At 40.5% G+C, this 24,977-nt stretch overlaps 2 protein-coding genes across 2 annotated transcripts; both read left to right on the top strand.

Moving 5' to 3' along the window:
- Positions 1-1,516: 1,516 nt before the first annotated feature.
- On the top strand, positions 1,517-14,673 carry lrrcc1 (leucine rich repeat and coiled-coil centrosomal protein 1). Its single transcript, XM_084546546.1, has 20 exons — positions 1,517-1,735; positions 1,828-1,923; positions 2,712-2,917; positions 3,087-3,152; positions 3,259-3,426; positions 4,807-4,973; positions 5,407-5,622; positions 6,205-6,398; positions 7,132-7,306; positions 8,027-8,175; positions 9,113-9,317; positions 9,950-10,089; positions 10,337-10,538; positions 11,090-11,275; positions 11,545-11,719; positions 12,156-12,319; positions 12,460-12,668; positions 12,964-13,101; positions 13,681-13,816; positions 14,349-14,673. The coding sequence occupies exons 2-20, from the start codon at positions 1,880-1,882 to the stop codon at positions 14,457-14,459; spliced, it is 3,051 nt and encodes a 1,016-aa protein (XP_084402672.1). The 5' UTR covers positions 1,517-1,735; positions 1,828-1,879; the 3' UTR covers positions 14,460-14,673.
- Positions 14,674-15,601: 928 nt separating this feature from the next.
- Positions 15,602-24,881, top strand: e2f5 (E2F transcription factor 5). Its single transcript, XM_084546186.1, has 8 exons — positions 15,602-15,766; positions 17,088-17,197; positions 17,321-17,482; positions 17,967-18,075; positions 18,734-19,040; positions 22,662-22,802; positions 22,987-23,025; positions 23,498-24,881. The coding sequence occupies exons 1-8, from the start codon at positions 15,638-15,640 to the stop codon at positions 23,572-23,574; spliced, it is 1,074 nt and encodes a 357-aa protein (XP_084402312.1). The 5' UTR covers positions 15,602-15,637; the 3' UTR covers positions 23,575-24,881.
- The last annotated feature ends 96 nt before the right edge of the window (positions 24,882-24,977 follow it).

Below are 24,977 nucleotides of genomic sequence, written 5' to 3'. Positions count from 1 at the left end.
TAATACATTGCCCTTGAAAACTACAGGCTATGAGAGATGTACTGGTGACACAACAACAGATGGCATTGCTAATTCAGTCACTTCATTAGCACCAGATCATCATTTTCACAGGTTAAGGAGGGCCGGTGGCTGGGTTGCAGGTATAATTGGTTCTATCATCTCTGGCTAGCAGCCAGTGAGTACAATGATCACTCATACAGCTGCTCTGATATGGACAATGTTCAGTGTGTGATGAACTGAATCAATCAGCAGCCTGTGGAGCTGCTGGAGGAATTATGAGTATAATAGGGGTCAGGATCTTTATAATACATCTGTGATTAGCTGTAGTTGAGCGAGGATGCACCACTCACAGACCTATACTGTAAGTCAAGGGAAGTGCTAATATAGATAAGTTAATGCGTTGCATCTTAGAGAAGGCAAGCATAAAATGAGAAATGTATACATAATTTAATTCTATATGAATTATTCAAGCGGCACAGTGGAGTGGTGGTTAGCACTGATGCCTCACAGCAAGACGGTTCCGGGTTTGAATCCAGGCCGACTGGGGCCTTTCTGTATGGAGTTTTTTCTCCCTGGTTCTGCGTGGGTTCTCGCCGGGTTCTCCGGCTTCCTCCCACCGTCCAAAGGCATGCTGATTAGGTTAATTGGTGATTCTAAATTGGCCGTAGGTGTGCATGTGAGTGTGACTGGTTGTCTGTCTCTCTGTGTTAGCCCTGTGATAGACTGGTGAACTGTCCAGGGTGTACTTCGCCTCTCGCCCGATGACAGCTGGGATAAGCTCTAGCCCCCCCACGACCCTTCACAGGACAAGCGGTTACAGAAGATTAATGAATGAATGAATGAATGAATTATTCAAATTCATCAGTTTAATATTGTATTTACTCTGCATGGTCAGTGTCTCATGGACGAAAAGTCAGTTTAGATTGAGAGATGCCTTTACCAATGGTGGCTGATGACTGGTTTTGTTTTCTACAATTAAAGTATTAACTTTGAAACTCAGGCCATCCTTGGCATATTCAGCTCTTTTTTTTGTTTGTTTTTATTTGAGCATTTTCTGAGGAAAATCATGTAATGTGACTGACCGAACCAGAATACATACCAAATGGACTTCAAGGGGGGATTATTTATTATGTACATGGTTACATATGCTTGTTGTATGGTCTTAAAATGCAACTGTGTCGATTCAACTGGAAGTAAAGTAGTCAAAACTACAACATAGCTACATCTTGACAGTACAATGCTATTTATAAATTGCTGCATCAGTAGTTTATGACCAAATTACAGTTTGCTGATAATAATTCTGTATATTTATTTACATTTAATAAGAACAGAACTGACTGTTTAGTTAATAATTATCACTTATTATATATTCGTCTATCTTTTATATGTTCACTAGTACAGTATATCACTTTTACATATTGTTTTTTTGGATCTTAAACACTGTGGATCGATTCTGCAGTGGGCGGAGCTAACACACTTTCCCGGATGTTACCGTTAATAGCGTCATGTAAACAGGAAGTGAAATGCTCGAAGCGGCGAGTTCAATTCTTTTCAACTTAACGACGACAAATATTGGAACAAACCGAACGCATGTCGTTTTGGCAGTCAGAAAATAAAGTCTTCACGACTTGTTTCCTACTAAAGTACGATAAAGTGTTCTTTGTAGGCAGCTTGTGCTAAGTTTGCCTCCTTTGAGCTACATCGATGTTAACTAAACTGTTTGCTCGGCTGCTAGGTAACTTAGCTAAAGATTTTTTCTTGGGCTTTGTGCACATTAAGCTTAATTTGACAACTGTAGTTTGTTATTAAGTTTTGTTTCGTTCGCAGACTTCATGTTTGATGGTTGCAAAAACGGTAGAAACAGCTGGTTACCGTCGCTATGGGAGACAAGGAGCTGAGTCTTATTGACAAAAAAATAACAAGGTAACGATATCTAACCCTTTAGCTCAGCTGTATAAAACGTTTAATTCATTATTTTTGGTGCAGCAACACAATCGTAACATAATACATTTACCAAGGTGACTCAATTGAACGAAACGTATAAGTTTAAAGTAGCATAACATTGAACCACTCAAGCCACGTAGACACACTGTACTGTATATGTGGACTAAAATATTTAACTTATTATAGCGTAATTCAGAGACCAGAAACAAATCAAATCAGAGTGTGCATTTATTAACTATCAACAGCTACCAGTGATCCTCTCAATCAATGAATCCTTTAGTACATTTTTCCAATAATACTTGATTTACTGCTACCTATAAGGCAGACTTGTAAATGGGTATGTTAACATTGTGTTGCTCAAATACTCTCACTTCTTTAGGGTCTTTAAAAACACTATAAATCCAAAAAAGATAGAGAATTGTTTTATAAATTAAAGATGTTGTTCACATTAAAGCCGGAAGCTGCAGTGATGTATCACAAGGAGATTCATGTTTAAAGAGTTGCAATCCTAAAAGGTTGTAAACACAAGGCTTTCATTTTTCAGTTAATCAGCAGCAATATTGTAAATATCGTCTTGCTTCTTGTTATATGTTAAGAAATGCTCCTTTTAGCATGATTATTGAACCAAATAATTAAAAATCACTAATACACAAAGTTATCAATAATAGACTAATCATTAATTGGTACAAATTGTCCTATAATCAAATGCTTGTGTGCACTAAGTTTTACCTTCTGCTGTGAATCTGACCTTGTTGCCTCCTGTCTAGTTTGTTAGATATTCCCCAGAGTCCCACTGTAACGTCGCTTAATCTGCACTGCAATCACATCCCAAGGATCGAGGGACTGACCTCAGCTTGGCACCTGCGGCACTTAGACCTTTCCTCCAATTGCATTTCTAAGATTGAGGGTCTAAGTTCTCTCACTTCCCTGAGGACTCTAAATTTATCCTGCAACTTAATCACCAAGGTTGAAGGTGAGTCTTTAGTCACGATTTTATTGAGATAATAAATGCGGCGGCTCTGTGCAAGTTCTCCAGGTAATAATTCTTCATTAAAGGATCTTGTGTTTACTCTGATGTTGCTGTCACTGCTCCACGAGCTGGTAAATCACTCAGTTGTTAATGTCCACTCCCTTTACCACAGGACTGGATGGCCTTGTGAACCTAACAAGATTAAACTTGTCCTACAATCGGATAAATAATCTCACTGGTGAGTTGACTACCGTCTGAAAAGAATTTTCTTTTTCTGCACCCAAATGAGAAAACTGACATCTGAAGATAATTCAGTGCTTTTTTTCCCCTCATCTCCTCATTAGGCTTGTTGTATCTCCATGGCACGGAGTACAAGCTAAAGCACCTCAGTCTCCATGGCAACAACCTGGACAGCATCGATCATCTCTTGCAGTGCCTGCTGGGATTACGAGGTTTAAGAGAAGTCACTTTGACCAAGGATGGCAGAGACAACCCTGTCTGTAGGTCACCAGGTAGGACAAGAAACATTACCACAGGTGTATATACTGTACATTATTATATATGGATAATTATACACTTACTTGCCAGTTCACTGGGTGCACTTGTGATAATCAGTGCATTCTAATATAATAGTCAAGCACTAAATCTTAGCTCTCATGAAGGTTATGGTATCCAGCATTTGTTTTAAATAACTGAGGTGATAACTGAGGTGTTGATTCAACTGTGTTTTCATTTTGGACGCTGTGGGTTAGTAGTACTATTGAATTGTATTGTGTTGTGCCGACACATGTTTCTATTATTTTAACAACCCCATTTTAGTCAGTGAGCTAGGCTAAATAACAGAAAACCTTTTGTATTTAATTGAATGCAGTTTAACAGCACCACAAACTTCATCTTAAAAATGATCACACAGTTGAATTACCACCTTTCTCACACTGTTTCTACACAAACGTAACATTCAAACAGTCATGAAGGGGGATTTAGTGCAGAACTATTATATAAGAATGCATTTGTTTTCTGTAGGGGGGTATAGTTATCACGTACGAAGGATTGACACAGAGAAGCTGTTTTATACTTGCAGAATAAATGTTCTGTTGACTGACTTATTGATTAATCAACTAAGTTTGCATGTCAATGAGAGGGAACATGACTCTACTGAAGTACTTGTCATTATTTTATTTTCAGCATTGGTCAACAACGAGCATCACTGTCTTGTACATTGTCCAGTTACAGAAAATGTTCAAGATGATAATGATGAGTGATAAAATGGACAAAGTTTATATACATATAAGGGATTTTATTCATAGTGTGTAAATTACCGTCGATGGTACTGGATATACACAATTATCTTCATTTTGTTTTTTCATAAATCCCTAATGATGAAGATGTTTTTCAGATTTCTCTGTGAGTTCCATAATAAAAGCTTAGGAAAAATATGTAGAGGCCACTATAGTCCATTATTCTCTCTTTATATCTTTGGTTAGTCATTTTTTGTTACTTGGATTGACAAGTTATATTAACGAAAAAACCTTTTCAGTAATGCTGTGCAGCCATTATTCATATCTTTCTGGCCATGTCTCATTCACAGCAGCAGCTGTTGAAAGCGTCTCTTTTCATCTCTTTAATCCAAGAAAGCGTACTTAACGCACTGTTACAACCTTTTCTGTCAGTACACGTAGATGCACTTACATAAGCCGTGCTTGGTTCCCATTAAGTAAGGTGCATCAGTAGTGCATACGAGGATACCATGCAAAGGTTATTCTTTTAGATATAATTATTTGATCATATGCAGCAAAACCGTTACATCATCTGATGTTTTATGAAGGCCATTGATGTGAACCTGAATAATGGTCAGGGTTTTGTAATGCGTCTGTGCTGATGGTTTATTGCAGGTTTTAGGGAGATTGTTATGCAGTCGCTGCCACAGATCTCTGTTCTGGACGGCTTAGACCGGCTGGGAGATCCATCACCTCCAGGTCTAGGCAGTCCATGTGATATCCCCGGTCTCGAGGACTATGTGGACCTCCTGCTCTCCTCAGATACAAGTCACAATGAAGCGGTAATTTTTGATGCCATGATACCATGAATTATAATTCAATTATATTAACTCAGATTTACATTTTTTTTTTTTATTAAATCAACATTTATTTAACCAGAGAGTCTCTTGAAATAGATTCATTTTCAGCATTCAAATATAGTACAAATAGGACACGAGACCAATGACGGAAAAAGGCCTAACTTTTAAAATAATTGTTTGTCTTTAAAAATATTCCCAAATCATAATGCAGAAGAATCTGAGTATCACAGAATAGTAGGAATTTTTATTATGTTATATTATTATATTACATGTTTCCCTCTGTTTTTCTGTTAAGCAAGACCAACTGCAGTTTGACAGCGTTTCCGAGATGTCTCTTTTCCTGAGTGCGAGAAATGCACTGAAATGTCATATGCCTAATATATTGCTGAAATTTTAATTTAAGTTTCCATTACAGGTTAAAAGTGATGTCCCTCTTACAACACCCCGCATTGACCAGCTGCTGACCCAGTTTCGCCAGCGCATTTCCTCTGGAGCAGTCACGGATCCAGTCACACATCCAGCTCCTCAGTGCTTCCGTCCGATTCGTTCTGCCGTGGCTGATCCGGCAGACCCCGCTAATGAACAGCGCATCAGGAAACTGGAGCACCAGGTGTCTCAACTCATTCAGCAGGTGAACATTTAATACTGCTGTTAACTCATTTAATAAATATTTGTGTTGTTTTATAATCTCTTTATCTCTAAAGCTAAAAAGCAGCTGGGTAACTCACATTTAGACTGCATCCCAGCTTATATACAACATACAGTGCTGTGGAAAAATTTTAGACTGTTATCCATCAACACAATACAATCAGGGAGACGTCAGGCCGCTCACAAATCCAATGACAATGACTCAGAAAAGACATCCAGAGTTTCAAAGAACTGTCTTCAGCGAGAAGAACAACAAAGATTCCTTCACCAGATGGTACAGCTCACACAGAGCCCTGATGTCAACATCAGGGAGTCAGTCAGGGATTGCATGAGGAGAGAGAAGACACTGTGACAAATCCACAGGAGGAACTGTTTTCCGGGATGCTTGAAAAAAACCAAGCTACCTGCCCAGTACCTTAAAAAACTGTGTGCATGTGTACCAAAAGAGAATTTAGTGTCATCACTAGTTGTCTAAAACAGATAAATTGCATTATTTTTTTCTCTTAACTGTGCTTTGTATGAAATTATTTGATTACGTTTACTGACTAAACTTATATTTTCCCAGGGCCCCACAGCTGATAAATCCTCAAACCCTTCGGTGGCAGTGGCACGCAAAGCCAAGAGGGACACAGACCGCACGTCGGAAAGCGAGTGTGACAGCGGGAAGGAAAACAAGAGGCGCACAAGGATTCCCAAACATCGCAGCAGCTTAACGTCAGCGGCGAGCACCAAGGAGCGCAGGGGCAGGAGATCAGACAGGTGATCCGTCAGATTAAAGAAATTTCAGCTGCCATGTTAACTAACCTTGAATGCTGTCATGTTTACATGTGTACTCCCTGATTTCGCTGTAACAAAAATTACTACCTTGAGCAAGGCACTCTATTAATGGTGATTAAAATTTAAGAAAACTCTTTCAGCAGGGAGTAATGATAAACACAATTATACACGTGTCAGAATTTACTGACACAGAAGTGATTGTGATGTAATTATTGACAGCGTGCATCTATAATTATCAAACACAGCATACGGCAATGAGTGTCTCTGTGTGTTCAACATGCATCGACTTAATATCAGGTATCTTAATGACAGAGGAAATCGGGAGGCCGATCGGAGGTGATAAATTTTCCTCTCTGAGCAATGTTGTAAACGTTCCTCCTCCCTGTTAGAAATTACAACTGTCACCTCACTCCCATGATTAACGGCCGTGCCTCCGTGGACTACCCCCTCATCTGCCCCCTCATCTTACTTCATCAGCCGCTGATGACACGTGCTTAAGATTCAGTGATTTAACTTAAGTAATCTCACAACTGTCCTCATCAGAAATCAAGGTGATTTCATCTCCGAATTCAGCTCAAAGTCGTTCAAACTTTGCTCACCTACGGAAGTGAGCAAGTCTTCTGCTTTGACCTTTATTTAGCCAGACTTAAGCTGGAGGGCTGTTGAGAATCAATTTCACCGCTGGCTCAATACCTGCGATTTGTTTTATGCGCAGCGATCAGGAGAATCACAAGCAGTGGACTTCAAAGTCTGCTGCGGGGACCAGGAGGAAGGCTGGCGGCACAGGAGGTACGGAGGCAGCAAGGCCAACAAGGAAGGGACCTTTGAGAACAGCGACGGCCTCAGGCGATGTGAAAACCAAGTCCACTGAGGAGGAGGAAACCTACAGGGTACACCATGGATAGGTCACCTACATGCTGAATGGCAGATTCTATTTTTATTGTGTGAATGTAATAAGAAAAAGGTTATGTCCCCATGCAAGAAGGGAGCAAAGTGGTAGGTTTGCAGCAGTAAATAAAAAAAAAAATAAAAATGCATGCTTTTTCTGTAATAACAGCATATCTGTATCTTGCAATAAGAGGTGCTACATCCAAACACGCAAAAATTTACATCTCATTATCTTGTCGTATTTATTTTTAGTAATAAAGTATGCCACTTGGGTTCATATATTAAAAATGATAGTAAACTAAACTCCCCTATTAAATTCTGGTGCTCCATTCATCTTCGTATTAATATTACCATTTTCCCTTCTGCCTCAGGAAATTTGGGTGTTATACAACTAGAAGTAATGTCATCTCTTGAGATTTTCTCTCTGTGAATATAAAAAACTGATTTCAGTTATGAAGAGTCTGATGTGTTAAACTGGTAAAAAGTTTCCCTCTTTTGTTCCCTTCATTTTTCACCAAGCACTTTTGAACTCTTCAGTATTGTTCCATTGTTCAGTAACAAATATCATCATCATAATGTGTTGGAATAGAAATTTAAAGAACTTAAGTTGTATATTAAAATCCGTGTTTCAGTTTGAAGCCAAACTAATGCCACATTTTTTCTCCTTTTTTGGATTTTCCCCAACGTATGTTCATGCCTGTATTTGTACATGTGCTGCTCAGACAATTGTGGAGGAGCGCGACCAGGAAAGAGAGAGACGCTGGAAGGCAGAACAAGCCGTGAGGAAGTTAACCGAGGATCTGAAGTGCATGCAGACCAAGGTCGGCGAGGAAAAAGACCTCCAGAGCATGGCTCTGCATACCACAGACAGGTGAGAAGGAGGCTCAGATGGACACGTGCTGTATGCACTGTTCTTCATCTTTTGTGTTGGCTCTCTTGTTTGGCTCTCTTGTGTCTAGGGCCTGCCGCCTGTCTCAGTCTTGAACAAGGAGCACCCATCCCACCATTAAAATTCTTCTCTGTCATTGTGCCTTTCAGCAGCCATTGAGCCTTTTATTAAATCAAGCACACATTTTGGCTCCATTGCCCCAAACCCTATAAGCATACCTGCAGCTGAATGTGATAATAAACCTATTTAGTTTAAAGATAATTAGCCTATCCGTTCACCCTGATTATATACCTCATATTTAAATTCCAGAGGCTATAATTACCTGTTCTTAAATATTCCTATATCTGTTGTTGCGCACATGGGGCCATATTGCTTCTTCTGCGGTGTGCAGATATATCCAAGAACCAGGTGTGACTATCCTGTGCTTTGTTTTCATCATGTCCTGCTTAGATAAATCTGCGTTACGGTTGTAATTAGAAGCCTGGTGACACGCATATGTCAGCGGTATAACACAAATCAATCTTAGCTGTCATTTTCTAATGGCACTGAACGCAGCTGCTTCTGTTGACTTCTGCTCTCATCGGGAGACAGATTACAGAGAAGTGACTCATCGAGGTAGATTGAAAAAGGGCACTTCTGTGCATGAGGTGGTTCCACATTGTTGGTCTTTCTTAGTCGTGCACTGTGTAGCTTCTTTCTCTCCACCTGACTGCTAATTCCATTCCCATTCCACTTCTATCGAGATAAGATTTTGACTGTGGTGCAATGTTTCACAGGATATCACATATTTAACGCTGGGAGATAAAAGACAGAGGACAGTGAAGGGCATCACAAAATTGGTAGCGGTTTCCCGATATCTATATCCAGCAAAAAAATTTAATTTGTGGTACTGTCTTATCAAATTTTCCTGTCCATCCAGGCTGAAAGAGTTGTTGCTGAAAGAGCGATCGGGGCGCTCCGCGTTGCAGGCTCGTGTTGACGAGCTGGAAGGGAGATGTCAGTCCCTAACTCAGCAGCTGGAGCAGGCCCGCAGCAGTGAAGAACAATACAAGACTGCTCTGCGTAGACTGGAGGAAAGTATCTCCCATGGAGACGCACTCAGGACTTGCCAGCAGGCTGAAGAGGTACAGATGCTAGTTTGTTTCCCTTAGATGATGTTAATCCACTAAGACGAGTTTATTCTGAGCGTTTTTGCTTCTGCTACACACTGTTTGCTCATTATTAGTGCCTGTATTTCATTAATGTAGCCCACAGAGTGTATAAATACATAGAGATTAATTCAGGCAAATATACAAAACATGAGTTGACCTTCCCTTAGATAACGGGTGTCAAACATATGGCCCGCGGGTCAAAAGCGGCCCGCCTGAGGGTCCAATCTGGCCCGCAGCATGAATTTGCTATGAAAGTGCAAAAATGACCTGGAAGACAGCAATTTTTTTTAATGAAAACAGCTGTTATTCCTAATTTGTCCATTGTTTTTAGTCAGAGAAGTAGACAGAACACAACGCTGAAACCCCGGACTAAACAGCAGACAGCTACATGCCCAAATTACACTTATTTTTCTTAAGATTTTTTATTAAATGTAAACGTTCTCCTAATTTACTTGTTCTTCCTTGCACTAAAACAAATGGAAAAAATCGGAGTTGTCGTTACTTATAGGTTATTATGCCCTTATTTTACCGGTCTGGCCCGCTTGAGATCAAATTGAGCTGCATGTGGCCCCCGAACTAAAATGAGTTTGACACCTCTGCCTTAGATGAAGAGACACCAGGAGCTGGAGAACAAGGCAGCAGCCCTGAAGAGGGAGTTGGATATCCAGAGAGCCTCACTACGACAGCACAAAGACAAAATACAGCAGCTGCACGAACTGCTGGCATCCAGGGAACAAGAGCACAGGTACACCTGAAGGGATTCGCTCTGAAACACTAGGAGGAGCCGTGCTTGTCTTGTTAGAAAGTTCTCCCTCTTTTTAAAGTCACTCACAGTATTGGAGCCAATTTGAAACATACAGTCTGTATTTCATGTTATTCCTCTTAATGTTTCAACATATTACAACATGCAGGCTGTCTCGTTTCTGTAAAGACACATTAGCTCTTCAGACAGGTCAGTGTCTTCTTTACACTTGTTTCTATTCTCCTTGAAGAAAACAGCTGGAGCTGCGCTTACAACCTGGCGGTGCGGATTTTCGCGAGGCAGTGGCGAAGGAGGTAGCTTCGTTGGAAGAGAGACACAGCCACAGGGAGGCGGACCTGCAGGAGAAACTGGCGGCGGGCAGGAAACAGTACGCCGCTCTGGAGGACGAGTTCCGCATGGCGTTAACCATCGAGGCTGCTCGCTTCTCTGAGGTCTGCTAAAAGATGGACACCTGCCATCACCTGTAATCACTGTAATGCCATTCTGAAATTAACACTGCATTGTTTGGGTTGATGGGTGATTACTATGTACAGTAAAAAGTGAAATGACTGAACTTGTATTGACTCCACTATGATATGGAGATTGAGATTGAATAAGGATCATTTGACTCTGAACAAGTGCTCTGTGATTGCCACAGGAAGAAAGCTTAACAGAACAGATTTCAGTCAATACACACTCTCTTGTTAAAGTTACATCCAGCCGCTACACAAAATGTAATCTTATGTTTGATTGCTACCGCTTGCACAACTTTCTCCTTTAAGGCAGCCACTTTTGACCTTTGAGAAAAGTCTGAATAAGACACAGATTACCTGCCACTGTTTTCTGTAAATACACAACTCTGGAACCTATTTTGTCGACATCAGTGTTGACGCTGATTGATGAAATTGTAAAGTCAGGTATTGCTTGAACCGAAGCCCTTCACTCTGTTTAACTAGATTTCTCATTGACATTCCCTCCCACACCTTTACTCTCCCTTCTGTAGGTGAAGGAGGCATGTGATCAGATCACGGCTGAAGTGATGGAGCTCAAGGCAACCCTCGCCCAGTCACAGCAGAGGGAGAAGAAATCGGGCTCTCTGGTGCAGGAACTCACAACAATGGTCAAAGAACAGAAGAACCGTATCTCCGAGCTCATCAAAGCCAAAAGAGAAGCTGTCACAGATCTAAAGGTGTGAAGCACTGAAGACACAGAGGGAGAGTTTTTTATTCATGCCCTTCAAGTAAATTAAGACCCCACATGGCCTGATCAGGTTTAAAATATCACATTATATGAAAGATAGACAGTGAGTCTTCTGTTTTTGCCATTTCATTTCACCCTGAGCCTGTAGAAAACTGACTACTTTGAGACATCATGAATACTGAATGGTCCAGCTGTCTTTCCATCTGCCAGCCGTGACAGATGGCCGTTGATCATTAATACTGTCTGTCTTTCTGCCAGAGCCGTCTGCATTCCTTGGAAGCAGAGGTTGGACAGGACCGGCGTCTCGGCCTGCAGCTCGAGTTGCTCAAGAAAGACAAGGCGCGACTGTTGTCACAGCTCACAGCTCAGGAGTCGGTGATAGACGGTCTCAGAGCAGAGAGGAGGATCTGGGGACAGGAGCTCGCTCAGCAAGGTGGGACACATCCGGGAGGACGCTAGACGTGTGCTTTGAGTCAGCCTTAAAGTGCATGGGAGACTCTAATAGTCGGTTTTAGTTGTATTGACCGACACTACTTCAGATTGTCCTATGAGTTTGTCTAAAATGCATGTGCCTCTGACTTGCTGGTAAAATTTTGTAGATTCTACTTTATAAGCTGGTATGATGGAGGATTAATACTGGATCTGCAGATTTATTTATTTTTTTATTTCATTTTTATCAAGCATAGACTGTGTATAAGGTATCAGGTAAAGCCCACCATCTAGTGGTTATTTGGTAGACCCATTTTTACGTAGGAAAAGCTGGGCTCATTCATTTTGAATGCACTCTTAACCAAAGATTTTCCTTTGCAATTACATAATTTATTAAAAAAAACATTTAAACTAACATTTTATGTATTTCTCTTCACTAGGAGCATCCTTGGCTCAGGATCGTGGACGTCTGGAGGCCAGGATAGAGGTACTGAGCACTGAGCTGGAGACTCAGAAGAAGCAGAATGAGAGGGACAATGATGCTCTTAAAATCAAAACCAAAATCATGGACGACCAGACAGAGACTATTCGCAAACTCAAAGAGGTACTTTCATACATATATTATTGAAATCATTGTGTTTGACTAAAAGATAAACAACAAAAACGTTCTGTCAGACTCCATCTAGTTTTTGATTTTTATGTACATATGTGTATGTGTCCATCCTCCACCTTCCTGCTGCTTAGTCCTTACAGGACCGTGACGATCAGATCCGCAAACTGAGGGAGGAGGCGGCCCAAGCCCAGAAGAGGCTCCAGCAGCAGCACGAGGAGGAAACAAACCAACAGACTGAGCTGAAGGAGCGTCTGGAACATCTGAGCTTGCGCAAGGAGGAGCTGAAACAACAGCTGGAAGACAAGGAGGTGGAGCTCGAGGAGGTCAGGAGAGTTTACAAGTAAGTGTCCCATCACACACATTAGTTTCCACTAGGATGATTGCGGGCGTAAGATAAAGTGAGACAAGGACAAAAACTTGAAAGTGCTTTACAATCAGTGTATAATTGCATCTAGATAAGTAACTTCAAATACCACATAAATGTAAAATTTAAAGTTGCAGTGATATATTTATGTAACCTGACGCAAACACTTGTTATGGCCATAACTGGTGGTGCTGCTCAGGTCAATAAAATATTAACGCTGTATGTAGTCTCTGAAGTATTTATGTTTTCTGTTTCGTGTCTCATCTCTTAGTGAGTCCAGTAAGAAGTGGCAGGAGAAGGCGGACCTGCTCACTCGACTGGAGAGCCAGGTGAAGCGTATGAAGGAGAACTTTGATTCCAAGGAGCGCTTGTTGCTGGAAGAAAGAGATAAAGCAGCAGAAGCACACAAGTATGCTACACTATCAATTATTAACCTGTTTAAGTGATGCTTTTGTGCTGCTGCAAGGTGTGTCGAAATATATTTATCTTTTTTTGGTCTCATATTTGTGTTGTTTGGTCTGATAGTGATAGCTTTAAGTGTTTGAGAGGTTTAAAGATATGTGTCTTATCTTCACCTGCCTGCTGTGAACAGGCCAGGACAGCTCTGCAGCTTTGGTAAATCCTGGAGGAGAACGGAGTTATTTCCTAGGTCAGATAGAATGATAAATTGCTTTTCCCCCCAAGCCTTGAAAAGCGATCGAATTGCTGTCACTGAAAAATCTGAACCAGTTATGACAAGGTTCTTAAAAAGTCTGGGGTAACATCATGGTTTTGCTTTTTTTGTTATTTTTTTTAAGAGCGTAATTAAGGTTATTGTGCGATGTCTCCCTTCATTTTAAATTGAACACCACATTACATATGTTTGCTCTTCCTGCCACCCACCCTCAGTAATTCATGCATTTATTTTACCCACGGCAGTTATGACAGCATCCAAAGTGTTGTCATCACCTTATGTAAGATATTTAATTTGCGGTTGTCTGTCCTGCAGAGCTGCAGTGGAGAAGTTGCACTGCGTAGATGATGCTTTTCGCCGACAGCTGGAGTCTGTCCAGGTCGCCCATCAAGCTGAGCTGCTACAACTGGCTAATGAGAAACAAAAAAAGATAGAGCAAGCCAATCAGAAGGTAAAATGCTGACAGCTTTCACAGAGGGGGTTTTCTTCCTGGATTAAGATCTGCTGTGTGGCAGTGTGTTTATACATCTCCTTTATGACAGTACAAAAAGGGAGAATTAATTGAAATTCTTCAGTTTATGGAAAAAATAAAGATCTGAAGACAGTGCTGTTGTTTCAAAATGTTCAAAACGAATTTCTGTCCTGAGTTTGATTGCATTTTACCCAAAAAAAGACTATGCTACACCAGACTGGCAGCCCCACCCATAATTGTTTTGTGGTGGAAATTTGGTCTGGAACTGTCCCATTGGGAACCTGTTATGCTCCAATTAAGTTGTTTGGCTGGGCTTCATGCAGCGATGGACAAAAGAGTAGTAGCGACGTAGACGTACACTTAATCTGAGTGCCATGGAGTTGAATTTGCCAGGCTACCACTACAATACAGTTATTGAATTGTATGAATAAAGCAGTGTGAACATTTTGTGTTGAAGCCTCTGTGAAGTGTTTTGTGTAGCTGAGGTTGTCTGTTTACCTTTCTCACTCAGGTATTTGAAGTAGAGACGGAGATGCGTCAGCTCCTGGAAGAGACGGAAACCAACAAGAGAATCATGGAAGAGAAAATGAAACGTCTCACGAGTGTACTGAAAGACTTTTAAATCTGAGCTGTGAATTAACAGTGGACCACTGTCATTTTAAAACATTTGTAATATTTATGTAAACTTATATTTCTGTACATATTAGATCAGTATATTTTGTTTTATCTAAATAAATTCTCTCTTGAGCATATTTTTGTTTTCTGTTTGTAATGTAAGATGAGGACCCAGGGTTCGGTGGACATGTTGTGTAGTCTTTAAGGATGTTTCGTTTATATTATACAGTACAGTGTAGCAGATTTGCTGTACCATACGCATTCATAGGAAAATGGAGTAGTCCACAAAAAACACAATTTAATAAAATTAAATGTTTTTTCTCTGGGAAGACTGCATTTTAGTACTTAAGTATTTGGATAGTACTTTGGCTTTGCAATGCACTTTACGCAATGTATTTAAAAAAACGATTTCATAAAATGTGCGATACTATGAAAAATTGAGAGATATCAAATGTATGACTTTCATTCAAAATTTTTATGTAGTATGAGTAAAATTGATAGATAGATAGATAGATAGATAGATAGATACTTTAGAAAAATAAAGTGACCAGTAGAAGTAGAAGGTTTTTTTTTTTTTTTTTATAAATATGAGAGCTACAAATGGGAAAAAATTAATGAAAATCACAGTCACCAGATGTAGCAGAGGTAGACAGATGGAGGCGTATCATAATCTTACTTGTTTGATTATAATATCCGATTGACCGATTATAATATCAATACTAATGTTAATATGATTGTGATCTAAGTTATTACTTTTGATACATTTCCACAGTTTTTATGACGAGGTTTTGATTTTATTTTGTTCTTGCACCTGTTATTTATTTATTTATTTGTACCAGAAGCTGTAAGTATATCTAATTAATTTATTATTTTAATAATTTCAGTTGTCAGTTGAAGTGGTCTGCCCTGTTCAAGAGAAGAAGGGCGGAGTCAAATTCGGAATGGGCGTGTCTTCTCTTCGCAGGGGTGGGGGTGCGCATCCACGGCACGAGCGAGACAAGGGTTGCCGTGGCAACAGTAACCTAACGTAACGTCCGTTGATTTAAAAAGCCTGCAGGTACTTCGGTCGCCCCGTTGAGGTAACAGAGACGTTGTCTGTTAACTGAAAGAAATGATAGTTATTTGGAGTTAAACGGAAAAATAAATAAATAGTAATTAAGTAAGAGTTTCTTTTGTTGGAAGAAGATGGAGTTTGAGACGACGGAGACCGTACGCTCGACACCGAGTCGCCATGAGAAAAGTTTGGGGCTCCTCACCATGAAGTTTGTCAGTCTGCTACAAGAAGCTAAGGATGGCGTCCTTGATTTGAAAGTGGTCAGTGAAACGGAGAGAACACGGGCTCGGTGTTCTCGTTCGTGGGCTGTTTTGGAGAGCATTAATCCGTGTTTAGTAGCTCCACGGTCCACACGACAGATGTGAACAAAGGGCTGTCAGTCAGTCACAAGTGGGGTCAACCAGGTGGACTGATTTATTTTAACAGGTGGACTAGCGAGCCGCCATTAGCCGGCCTTATCTATCCTGGTCCACAAACACAGAAGAAATGGGGAGGGGGGAAAAAAAAGTACCAGTTTACAGTAAAATACCAGTTCACAGTTAAATGCTTAAAGGCAACACGCTAGCTTGTCCTCTACATGGTGACAAAAATCTTATTTCTTGTATTACTGTTCCCCTCTGTACATCTAAAATAGTCCCATATATGTATAACGTGTGTAAGGCAGTCCATTTAAGTAAAACTGCATATTTTTGAACAGTTAAACCTATGAAGTATTAATTGAATTACTGTGAAAATACATTAGTACTGATTTGGATGCAGACTTCATATTAAATGTGGCCGTTCCCTTTATTACCAGTTAGATAGTCTTCAGTGATTTCTTGAGGCTTTTTTGATTATTACCCTTCAAATAAAACCACATCTGCTTGTGACTCAATGCCAGTAGTTGCACATGTTTACGGATAGTGACCAGAGCAACCTGGATAGAAGGAGAGAGAGAGAGATTAAGAGGTTTGCCCGGCTGAAAATAATCTTTATTTATTCCGCCCGCCTGTCCTTGTAATGCTTTTGCTACCCATCTGATGTATCTTGTGACCCTCCTGTCTCTTGCACCGGAAACCTGTAACAACATCACTCACCTATTTATGTTTTTATAATGAGTTTTCCAATTACTCTGTGCTATCAACTACTGCCAAGGTCTTTTAAAAGACTTGTAGTGATAGCAGAAGGTCTTTCAGTGTTTTGATATGTGACCGCGTCGCCCCCAGGATTACACGAAACTTTAATTTCTACAAAGTGCTCTTTTTTTTTTTCATCAGTGATAAAGAGATTTCCCTCTCTACTTGCGCGCCAAAGCTGGATAATGTTTACACAGCAGGTTCCTCAGACCCTTTCCCTCCGCCCTCCTCCCTCCTCCTCTGCTATTGTATAACTGTCCTCTTCTGCCAAGGAGTTTGATTTGCTGTTTGTGCAGCTTAATTTACCAAATCCTTCATTTGTTGGCCTTGCCGGAGTGTCTCACCTCATGCGATGTTTTTCCATAGAAGCTTCCTGGTAGCGTCTGTTAAAACAAACCGTGATGCATGTCGTGAGTAAGGGGTTCGTCTTAAGACATTTTACGGAGGTGTCTGTCTGAATTAACAGGCTGCAGACAGCTTGGCAGTGAAGCAGAAGAGGAGAATATACGACATCACCAATGTACTGGAAGGTGTCGGGCTGATCGAGAAGAAAAACAAGAATATAATCCAGTGGAGGTTAGAAAAATAATACTTTCAGTTTCTGTCAATTCAGATGAAATCTACTCTTTAATTCACATAGTGAGAAATCGCAGTATTTGACTGATATGTTTTCTCATCCTTTATCTTCTTCCTGTCAAGGGGAGAAAACACAGGCAGCCAAACTCAGGAGGTGCTGGATCAGGTAAAAGTTTTAAAGGCACAAATCTCTGACCTAGAAGCCCAGGAGAAAGCGCTGGATGACCAGAAGACCTGGCTGGAGGAGAACATCAAACGCCTCAAACACGATCCCATCAGCAGTACATATCCTTTTAAGACGTCTGTTTTCAGTTTTTCTTTAGTCTCCCACATTAAGAGGAGTTAAAATCTGTTACTCCTTCATTCCCACTTTATGAAATGACCTTATATCAGCTTACTGCGTTCATTTTAAGCGTATAAAACATCTGTTACTGAGCTTTTTCATTTGATGTTTTTCCAGTGAAATGTCACTTTTTTCCTTCTTTTTTTTTTATTAGCTGTCTCTACAGTTTGTAATTCTATTCCTCTTGGGGCCTCATTTACTAATTTCAGAGGAAAGAATTCCCTTCTTGATCCTTTTACATTGTTTGCTTATCGAACAAAGAAAACGCTCTAAAGGGAGGATTATAAATATAATTGCTATTGTCAGTCAGTGAAATCGCAGCCAGGCTAATCCTGACTTGCACAATGCTCACAGTCTTGTTTATCCGGTTTATTGTCTCCCGTTTTCCTCCCAAAAGTAATCCTGTTTCCTTAACGAATATTCCACCTATAAGTTTGTGACACACGAAGACATCTGCAGTGCTTTCAGCGGAGACACTCTTCTCGCTGTTGTGGCTCCTGCTGGGACTCAGCTGGAGGTGCCTCTACCTGAAATGGTAGTTTGCTTCGCTGATGTTTACATGTAGAATTTAGCTTCGCTCTGCCCTCATATAAAACAGTCGCATATAAAACGCATATTAAACTTATTACTTATCGGTATCTTGGGGAATATGGAAATGGAGAAACGGCTTGCCGGGGGCTTACTTAGCTGGGTTTTCTGTACACACTTGCTGTAACTTTTGTCAGCTGTGTGCTGCAGTAATTAAAGAGGTCTTTTTAAATGCCAACTTCAATATGATGGAATAGCGTTTAGTGAGACGCTCACTCAGAGGTGGTGTTCATTTTATTTTAGATTATGAACATACTAGTCTCAATGATCAGTCAGGGAAATATTTTTAGCTGCCACACACTCCTATGTAATTGTGTTTGTGTTTCCATGGGCTCTATTTGATGTTGTCGTACTGTTCATTGGCAGAACTTGCTGGCTGCTCAGTCTGTAAATGTTGCCGTGACCGTGAACCAAAATTGTAACCCTCTTGGCCATAAAGCAGAACCGTGAGCTCAAAGCTAAAAAGTCCAATAAAACTGAGGGAAATTACAGTGATGTGATTATTTTCTATGGGGTTGCCACTTCAACATATTCCTTTAACTCTTTCCTTATATTGATTGTAGTTGCTGTAACCATAAATTTACCAACATGCTCCTGTTCCAAAGGGTCAGAAGAAGTACCAGGTGAACCTGCGCAGCCACTCGGCTCCCATCCAAGTCATGCTGATCAACAAGGATTCAGACACCGCGTTACCTGTAGTCTTTCCTGTTCCGCCCTCCGACGACATCTGCCCGATGCTATCGCCACCCAGCACGCCCGCCAGCCTGCAAAGATTCCCCCTTTCAGCGTCTTCGTGCTTCACTTCCTCCGCCTACTGCAGCCAGGGCTCTCTCTGCTCAGACCACCAGATGGTGCTGCCGGAACATGATGAAGTGCTGACGCCATTGTCCACCCCTCCTGACGTGCAGATGGGTAAGGGCTGGGGGCCGTGGGATTTGAGGATGTTTTGGAAGTTCCTCTAGATGTATATGGAAGTGTTTGTATTGATTCAAAACATGCAGCAGGGCTCAGTAACAAAATGAAATATAAAACATCACCTTCAGCGGCTTGAAAAAGTAACACAACACAAAGTCTTAATACAATATCCCTTAAACAGTGGTTCATACAGAACACTTCATTTAAACCTCACACGGATTACAGAGCTACATTTGCTATTGCTATGCCTCCCGAGTGCTCGTATAGAAAGTAGCTGGACTTTCTTTGTTCTTGAAGATGTTTTACTTTTTTAATTCTGACTGGTAGGAAGTTCCTAGTTTCTATTTTGGGCCATCTGTGATTACTCACCCGAAACTCATGTGACCCTCAGGTCACATGAATGGCAGCGCCCTTCAGATACAGTGCAATCCCGCAGAGCTAGACGGCTGGGAATCTACACGGACCTATTGTTTAGATTTCTTTAGAGTTGGATTTCTTCTTGAGTTGTGTACTGGACCTTAAAAACCATCATTAGGAGTCGCAAGAGTTGTTCGTTGGGGTGGGGGGTGGGCAAAGGTTGGATTTTTGGAAATATTTCCAGTATGCAGTATTAAGTTACAAATTTAAATCTTTCATTCACATTTCTTTGGTTGCTGTCCTTTCTAAAACGAAACAGGACTCCTACGCTTTCTAAATATCAGCATCACTAGGGCAATATAGTGAACAGGGTTCCCACGCGTCCTGGAAAACCTGGAAAACCTGGAAAATGATTGACCAATTTTCCAGTCATGGAAAACATATGGAAAATGAGAAAAAAGGTCAAATGTCCTGGAAATTATTAAGTTAAAATTATTAAGTTATCCTGGAAAATTATTTATCCTCCCCCTGCCTTCTGACCGAATGCAAACGGGTTAAAAGTTATGCGCATGCATGTCTTCTGGGCAACATAAGGCACAGAGCTTCTCTGCTTCTAGCCAGCGCAGCGCCCCACGTGACACTACCAGCAAATCAAATTTGATTTTGTTGCTAGCTTTAGCAGAGAATTTCTGGCTTTAGTGACTTTTCAGACCCCGCGCCTAGAGACAAAACTCGGGACTACGGTAAGTTGAAAAGTGCCAGTGTCGCTAGTATCATTCCAAAGAATGAGCGGGACAGGGGAATGTATTAGTGTATGACATGATAACTTGTCTCTGTAGCAGCTAAAAATGTCCTGGAAAAGTCCTGGAAAATAATTTCAGGTTAGGAGTGGGAACCCTGAGTGAAGGATGACGTGATTTAAGGATATATAATATAATGGCACACACCATACACAAGGAAATTAAATCACCAGTATCTAAGCTCTAAGCAGATGCTGGCATTATGAAATGGATCATGTCAGTTACTGTTACTGTTCAGCAGTTACTCAGAAATATCAGATGGCATGACGTCTTGACATGTAAGAACACGAAAGGTTTAAAATAAGTTACTGCTTGCTTCTGTTATACTATGTGATGATAACAAAGCTAAAAGCCCTCTGTCTGTCATAATGCCAACCTCGCTGAGCAAACTTCCTGAGTGCAGTTAAGTGAACCAAATCAAAGCCACACACCATAAATCAATCTAAAATATACGTTTTAGCCATTCACAGTTTGAAAGACCTGAGTCATACTTCAGTAGCTTTTTGATTAATTAATGAACTGTAGCATCAAGTTCTTTTTTTTGTCAGTTCCCATGCCACAACAGCGGCCTGCATAGAAGAGCTAGCCTTCCAATAGCTCTGCGTGACAGTTTCATTTTCAATTCTCATATTTACATGGAATAACACCCTTCAACCACGCAAGTCAAAGGGTGTTAAATGAAGTCTGTCTCAGCTGCTGTAGTCGGTGTGACTTTCAGATCACAAATGCTGGGTGTCTGCGATAACACTGACTGATGTGTGAGTTATTTCAGTTACATGAGAGTAGAGATGTTGCAGACATGCTACTGAAAGTCTGTTGGTTTTAAGCGCTCGGTGTGTATGGTCACTTGGCTAAAACCAATTCACCCAATAACTATGCTGTGATACAACAAACACACCGAACTGTATGAGGAAGTTTAAAACCGCTCTTTCTTACATAAACTTTCACTCAAAAATGTTATTCTGAGTAAAACACCCTGCACAACAATGCGGATAAGGCTTGGTGCACTTGGTGGTTTGACCTCAGCGTTTCTTTAGCAGCAGTAGTTTAAAGGCAAAAAGAAATCTGGGTCGAAATCTGGCTGCATCAAGATGAAAATATGAAAATATAATATATGTTTACTGTACATAGATGATAAAATGCTGGTTCTGTACAATACATATTGCATGCTGTGGAGTGTTCCTGGTCTGCAATGGTCGGTACCCACCTGAAGCTGTCCAAGGAAGGAAAAGCAATGAACTAGCAACAGGGTGGGGATCATGTGGGGCATGAAGGCTGGCCTATGTGGTCCAATCTGAGATGAGCTACTGTAGCTCACACTGTGGAAAAAACGACTACTCGTTCTGATGAAAAGGTGTCAGACACACGTTGCACCACAGCTGGTTTTGTGTGGGGCTGCGTAGTCTTAGACTAGTCGGGGTGCCCGTGTTGACTTCTGTTCGCTGGCCTGGTCTAATGAGTCACCTTTTATTTTACATTACAAAGATTGTTTGGTATTTATGCATATCTTACCCAGAAAACATATGACACAAAGGTGTACTGTCGGAAGGAGGCAAGCTAGCTGCTGAGGAAAATCATTTGTCAGTTATTAAAGCAAGAATTGTTCAGGAATGGTTTGTGGAACACAAAGAGTTCAAGGTGTTGACTTGGCTTCTGAATTCCCCAGATCTCAGTCCAGTTGAGTATCTGTGGGATGTGCTAGACAAACAAGTCTGATACGTGGAGTCCTCCCCTCGCAACTTGCAGGACTTTGGCACATATTACTGCAGCCACAGCAAGAAGTTAGAGGAATCCATTCCTCAATGTGTCAGGGTTGTTTTGGCAACAAAAGTTGAACCTCCACAATATTAGGCGGGTGGTCATGTTGTTACAATGAATCCTGCATAGTTTTACAGACGATGCATTAGAATTGTTTTCTGAAGACGGTTGACGCCCTTCCCACATCATGTCACATGAAAGGAACTGGATTTTTTTTCAGTTTAGAGCCTTCCCGTATGTTTGGAGGACAAACCACTTCCATATCCGGATATAGGTTTATAAAAAAAAAAAAAAAAGATGAGTCAGTGTCGTCCTTGTCATGTAAGTTTAGATAAAATTGGGTAACAGCAGGTCACAACATTGTCAAAGTGAAACCCAGTCATTCTTCCCTTCTAGAGAAAAAGAGGAACAGAAAAGACATTTACTGAATGAACTGTAACACAACATGGAAAGAATTGTATTGTGGTAGTCAGTCCAGTTTTTAGGAATTTTTACATTTAGAGCTGTGTAGAAATAGCAGTTTTGTTTTGTCAGATATGAGAGTGGGATTAACTCTTTGCAAGAAAGTAAAAAAAAAAAGTACATTTTCCATTTTTGTAATGCAGCTGACCTTGGCAGCCGTTTCTGGGTCTAAATAACCAAACCATGCACTGTACAGCTAAGGATTCTTGATTCCCCTTCTGTCCTTCTGTCCTTCTTGCAGAGTGTCACATTCAGTCAGTAGCTGCATCACTGGAGCAGCAGCAGATAGACCTGGCAGGACCAGAGTTTCAGTCTGTGCTGGATGTGAGCACCCTGCTGAAGCTCAGCGCTGCTGGAGACCACATGAAGGACGACGGAGGGGGTGAGTGTGAACACAAGGGACCGAGTTTATACTGTAAATGCAGCCGGCAGTGAAGCTCAGGGGAAGCTTAATGTTTACTTGTCTCTTTTCTGATTGTGGTGAAACTTTAAGGCCTAAACTTTAATTTACCTCAAAGACGAAATAGACCAGCGAGCAAAGAAACATGTTTTGAATTATTTTGCAGGAGGTGTTGACCTGATAGATGAGCTGATGTCTACTGACGGTAAGCATCACTACTAGATGGATTAACTGATATCATAAATTATGTTAATTACACCTAACATCATGCTAAAAGGCTGTGTGTTTTTACCCTCCTCACTTCAAAGTTTCGAGCCTGACGCATCACTGTAACCATGCTAAAATCACAACAAATATCACCAACTACAACACGTAGTTTAGCTTGTGTTTTGCAGTTATATAGTCATAAATAAAAGTATGATAGTCTTCATAATAGCACTGAAAAAGGTCAGCAAAGTCAGGGTACTACTTACTGTATATTAGTTCCAGATATTTTGGCAGTCCGTCCAATAATTGTTGCATTATTTCCTGTTTGGAAAATGGACCAGCATTCCATGATTTCCTTCCTTAGTGATGCCGTTAGCGTGGCTAGAAATCTGCTGTGTGTTCAGTGTATAGGACATCATGTGTTTCTGGTATTACTCCTGATCCCTCTCTCTCTCTCTCTCCACATACAGGTATAGACTACAGCTTCAACCTGGACGATAATGAGGGAGTGAGTGACCTGTTTGACGTTCAGATCCTCAATTACTGACGACCGTTACAGTTGGACAGCTGATAATTTAACATCCACAGTCATCCTAAAACAAAAACAAAAAAAACCAACAACACGTAAGCGCTGTTCACCAAACAACTTACAGATTCAGTTTACTACTTGCCAAAAAACAAAGTGCCTGAATAAATTTACCATAGGGTATTTACGTAACCATAGGCCATTATGCCTCCTTTAATGGTTTACCAGGTAAATATCTACAAGATTGCAGACCAGTGAGGTGCCTTTAGCGGAGGTTAGCCGGGACAAATCCCTCAGCCTCCTGTTGCACTTCTGTATCTTCGTATTTTTCCACTCCCAGTGGAACGTCTGCCTTACTTTGTGTAGTTTAACAACCTTTGGGACTGAGACAGTGTTTTGCTTTAGTTGACAGTAACTCGTAACAGTTCAGTGTTGGCTCCTTTTTAAACACGGTTGATGATGGATGTAGTTCAGGGAACATAAGGATCTTCACATAATGAATTTAATAGTTTCAACAAGTATTTAAGGAATATTTTGTCTACATTTTGTTGCTTTGTTCTTGTGAAAATGCCAGAGTTTTCTTTTCTAAATTATTGTGATGCTGCCATTTTAGGCCTCGGAGTTTTTGTTAAGAGTTTTTTCTCTTTCTTATCCTTACAGTTATTTGTATGAATAATTAATATTTTCTGCTTAATTTAAGAAAAAGAGGTTCTACTTTGATGAAGCTGAGGCTAGTTGACTGCCTTAATTGTAATGTAAAAGGAGTGAATTTGCCATATTCCTGATCTAAACTATCAAACATTAAGAGCCCCGAGTGGCATTTTTGTATATTTATATTTGTTTTAATTCCATGTTTTTGTCACACATTTTTGAAAGTTTATTTTTCAATAAACTGATTTAATCTGGAAACATAACACTCCTTTTCTGACGAGCAATGAGCAGAGTTTAAATGGCAAACCCAAAGAAACCACAAATTATTACGAATGTGTGGTGAACTTCCTGCGTTCATTAGTGAATTGTTGGGGTTCCTCAAAGCATACTGAAGGTAGTGTTTATCAGACATTAGCCAACACTGGTTTGGAACTTAATTCTTGAACTTTAGACTGACTAAAGTGTTTTGGACTGTTAACAGATGGTAAACCTCAAATAGATGCTTTCCACATGACGAAGAGAGAGAGAGAGAGACTGGGAGAGAGAATATGGATATTTTGGTACAGGAAAACTAAAAAACAAAATGGAATTGTGTAATTCCATGTTTATGTAAACCTGCCTGAGTTAATCACGCTAAAGCTGAACTACAAATGTCCAACCCCGTTCTGTGCAGCTCCACATGCTGATACTCGGATTGTTCATCTTAAATCAGTTTTACAAAACATCTATAGTGATAACATCTGATTATCAACATGACATCACCTCATAAAAAC

Source organism: Chelon labrosus (assembly GCF_963514085.1).
Source record: "Chelon labrosus genome assembly, chromosome: 6".
Classification (NCBI taxonomy): Eukaryota; Metazoa; Chordata; class Actinopteri; order Mugiliformes; family Mugilidae; genus Chelon; species Chelon labrosus.
The sequence above is the reverse complement of the archived record's forward strand: the minus strand, read 5'-3'. Positions and strand labels throughout refer to the sequence as shown.

Bases quoted from the DNA above. Each gene is read 5' to 3' on its own strand.
- lrrcc1 (XM_084546546.1), top strand. From the start codon at position 1,880: ATGGGAGACAAGGAGCTGAGTCTTATTGACAAAAAAATAACAAG. The intron at 1,924-2,711 runs GTAACGATATCT...CCTCCTGTCTAG, and splicing joins ATTGACAAAAAAATAACAAG to TTTGTTAGATATTCCCCAGA. The intron at 11,720-12,155 runs GTGGGACACATC...TCTCTTCACTAG, and splicing joins ACAGGAGCTCGCTCAGCAAG to GAGCATCCTTGGCTCAGGAT.
- e2f5 (XM_084546186.1), top strand. From the start codon at position 15,638: ATGGAGTTTGAGACGACGGAGACCGTACGCTCGACACCGAGTCGCCAT. The intron at 15,767-17,087 runs GTCAGTGAAACG...CTGAATTAACAG, and splicing joins GCGTCCTTGATTTGAAAGTG to GCTGCAGACAGCTTGGCAGT. The intron at 23,026-23,497 runs GTAAGCATCACT...CTCCACATACAG, and splicing joins TGAGCTGATGTCTACTGACG to GTATAGACTACAGCTTCAAC.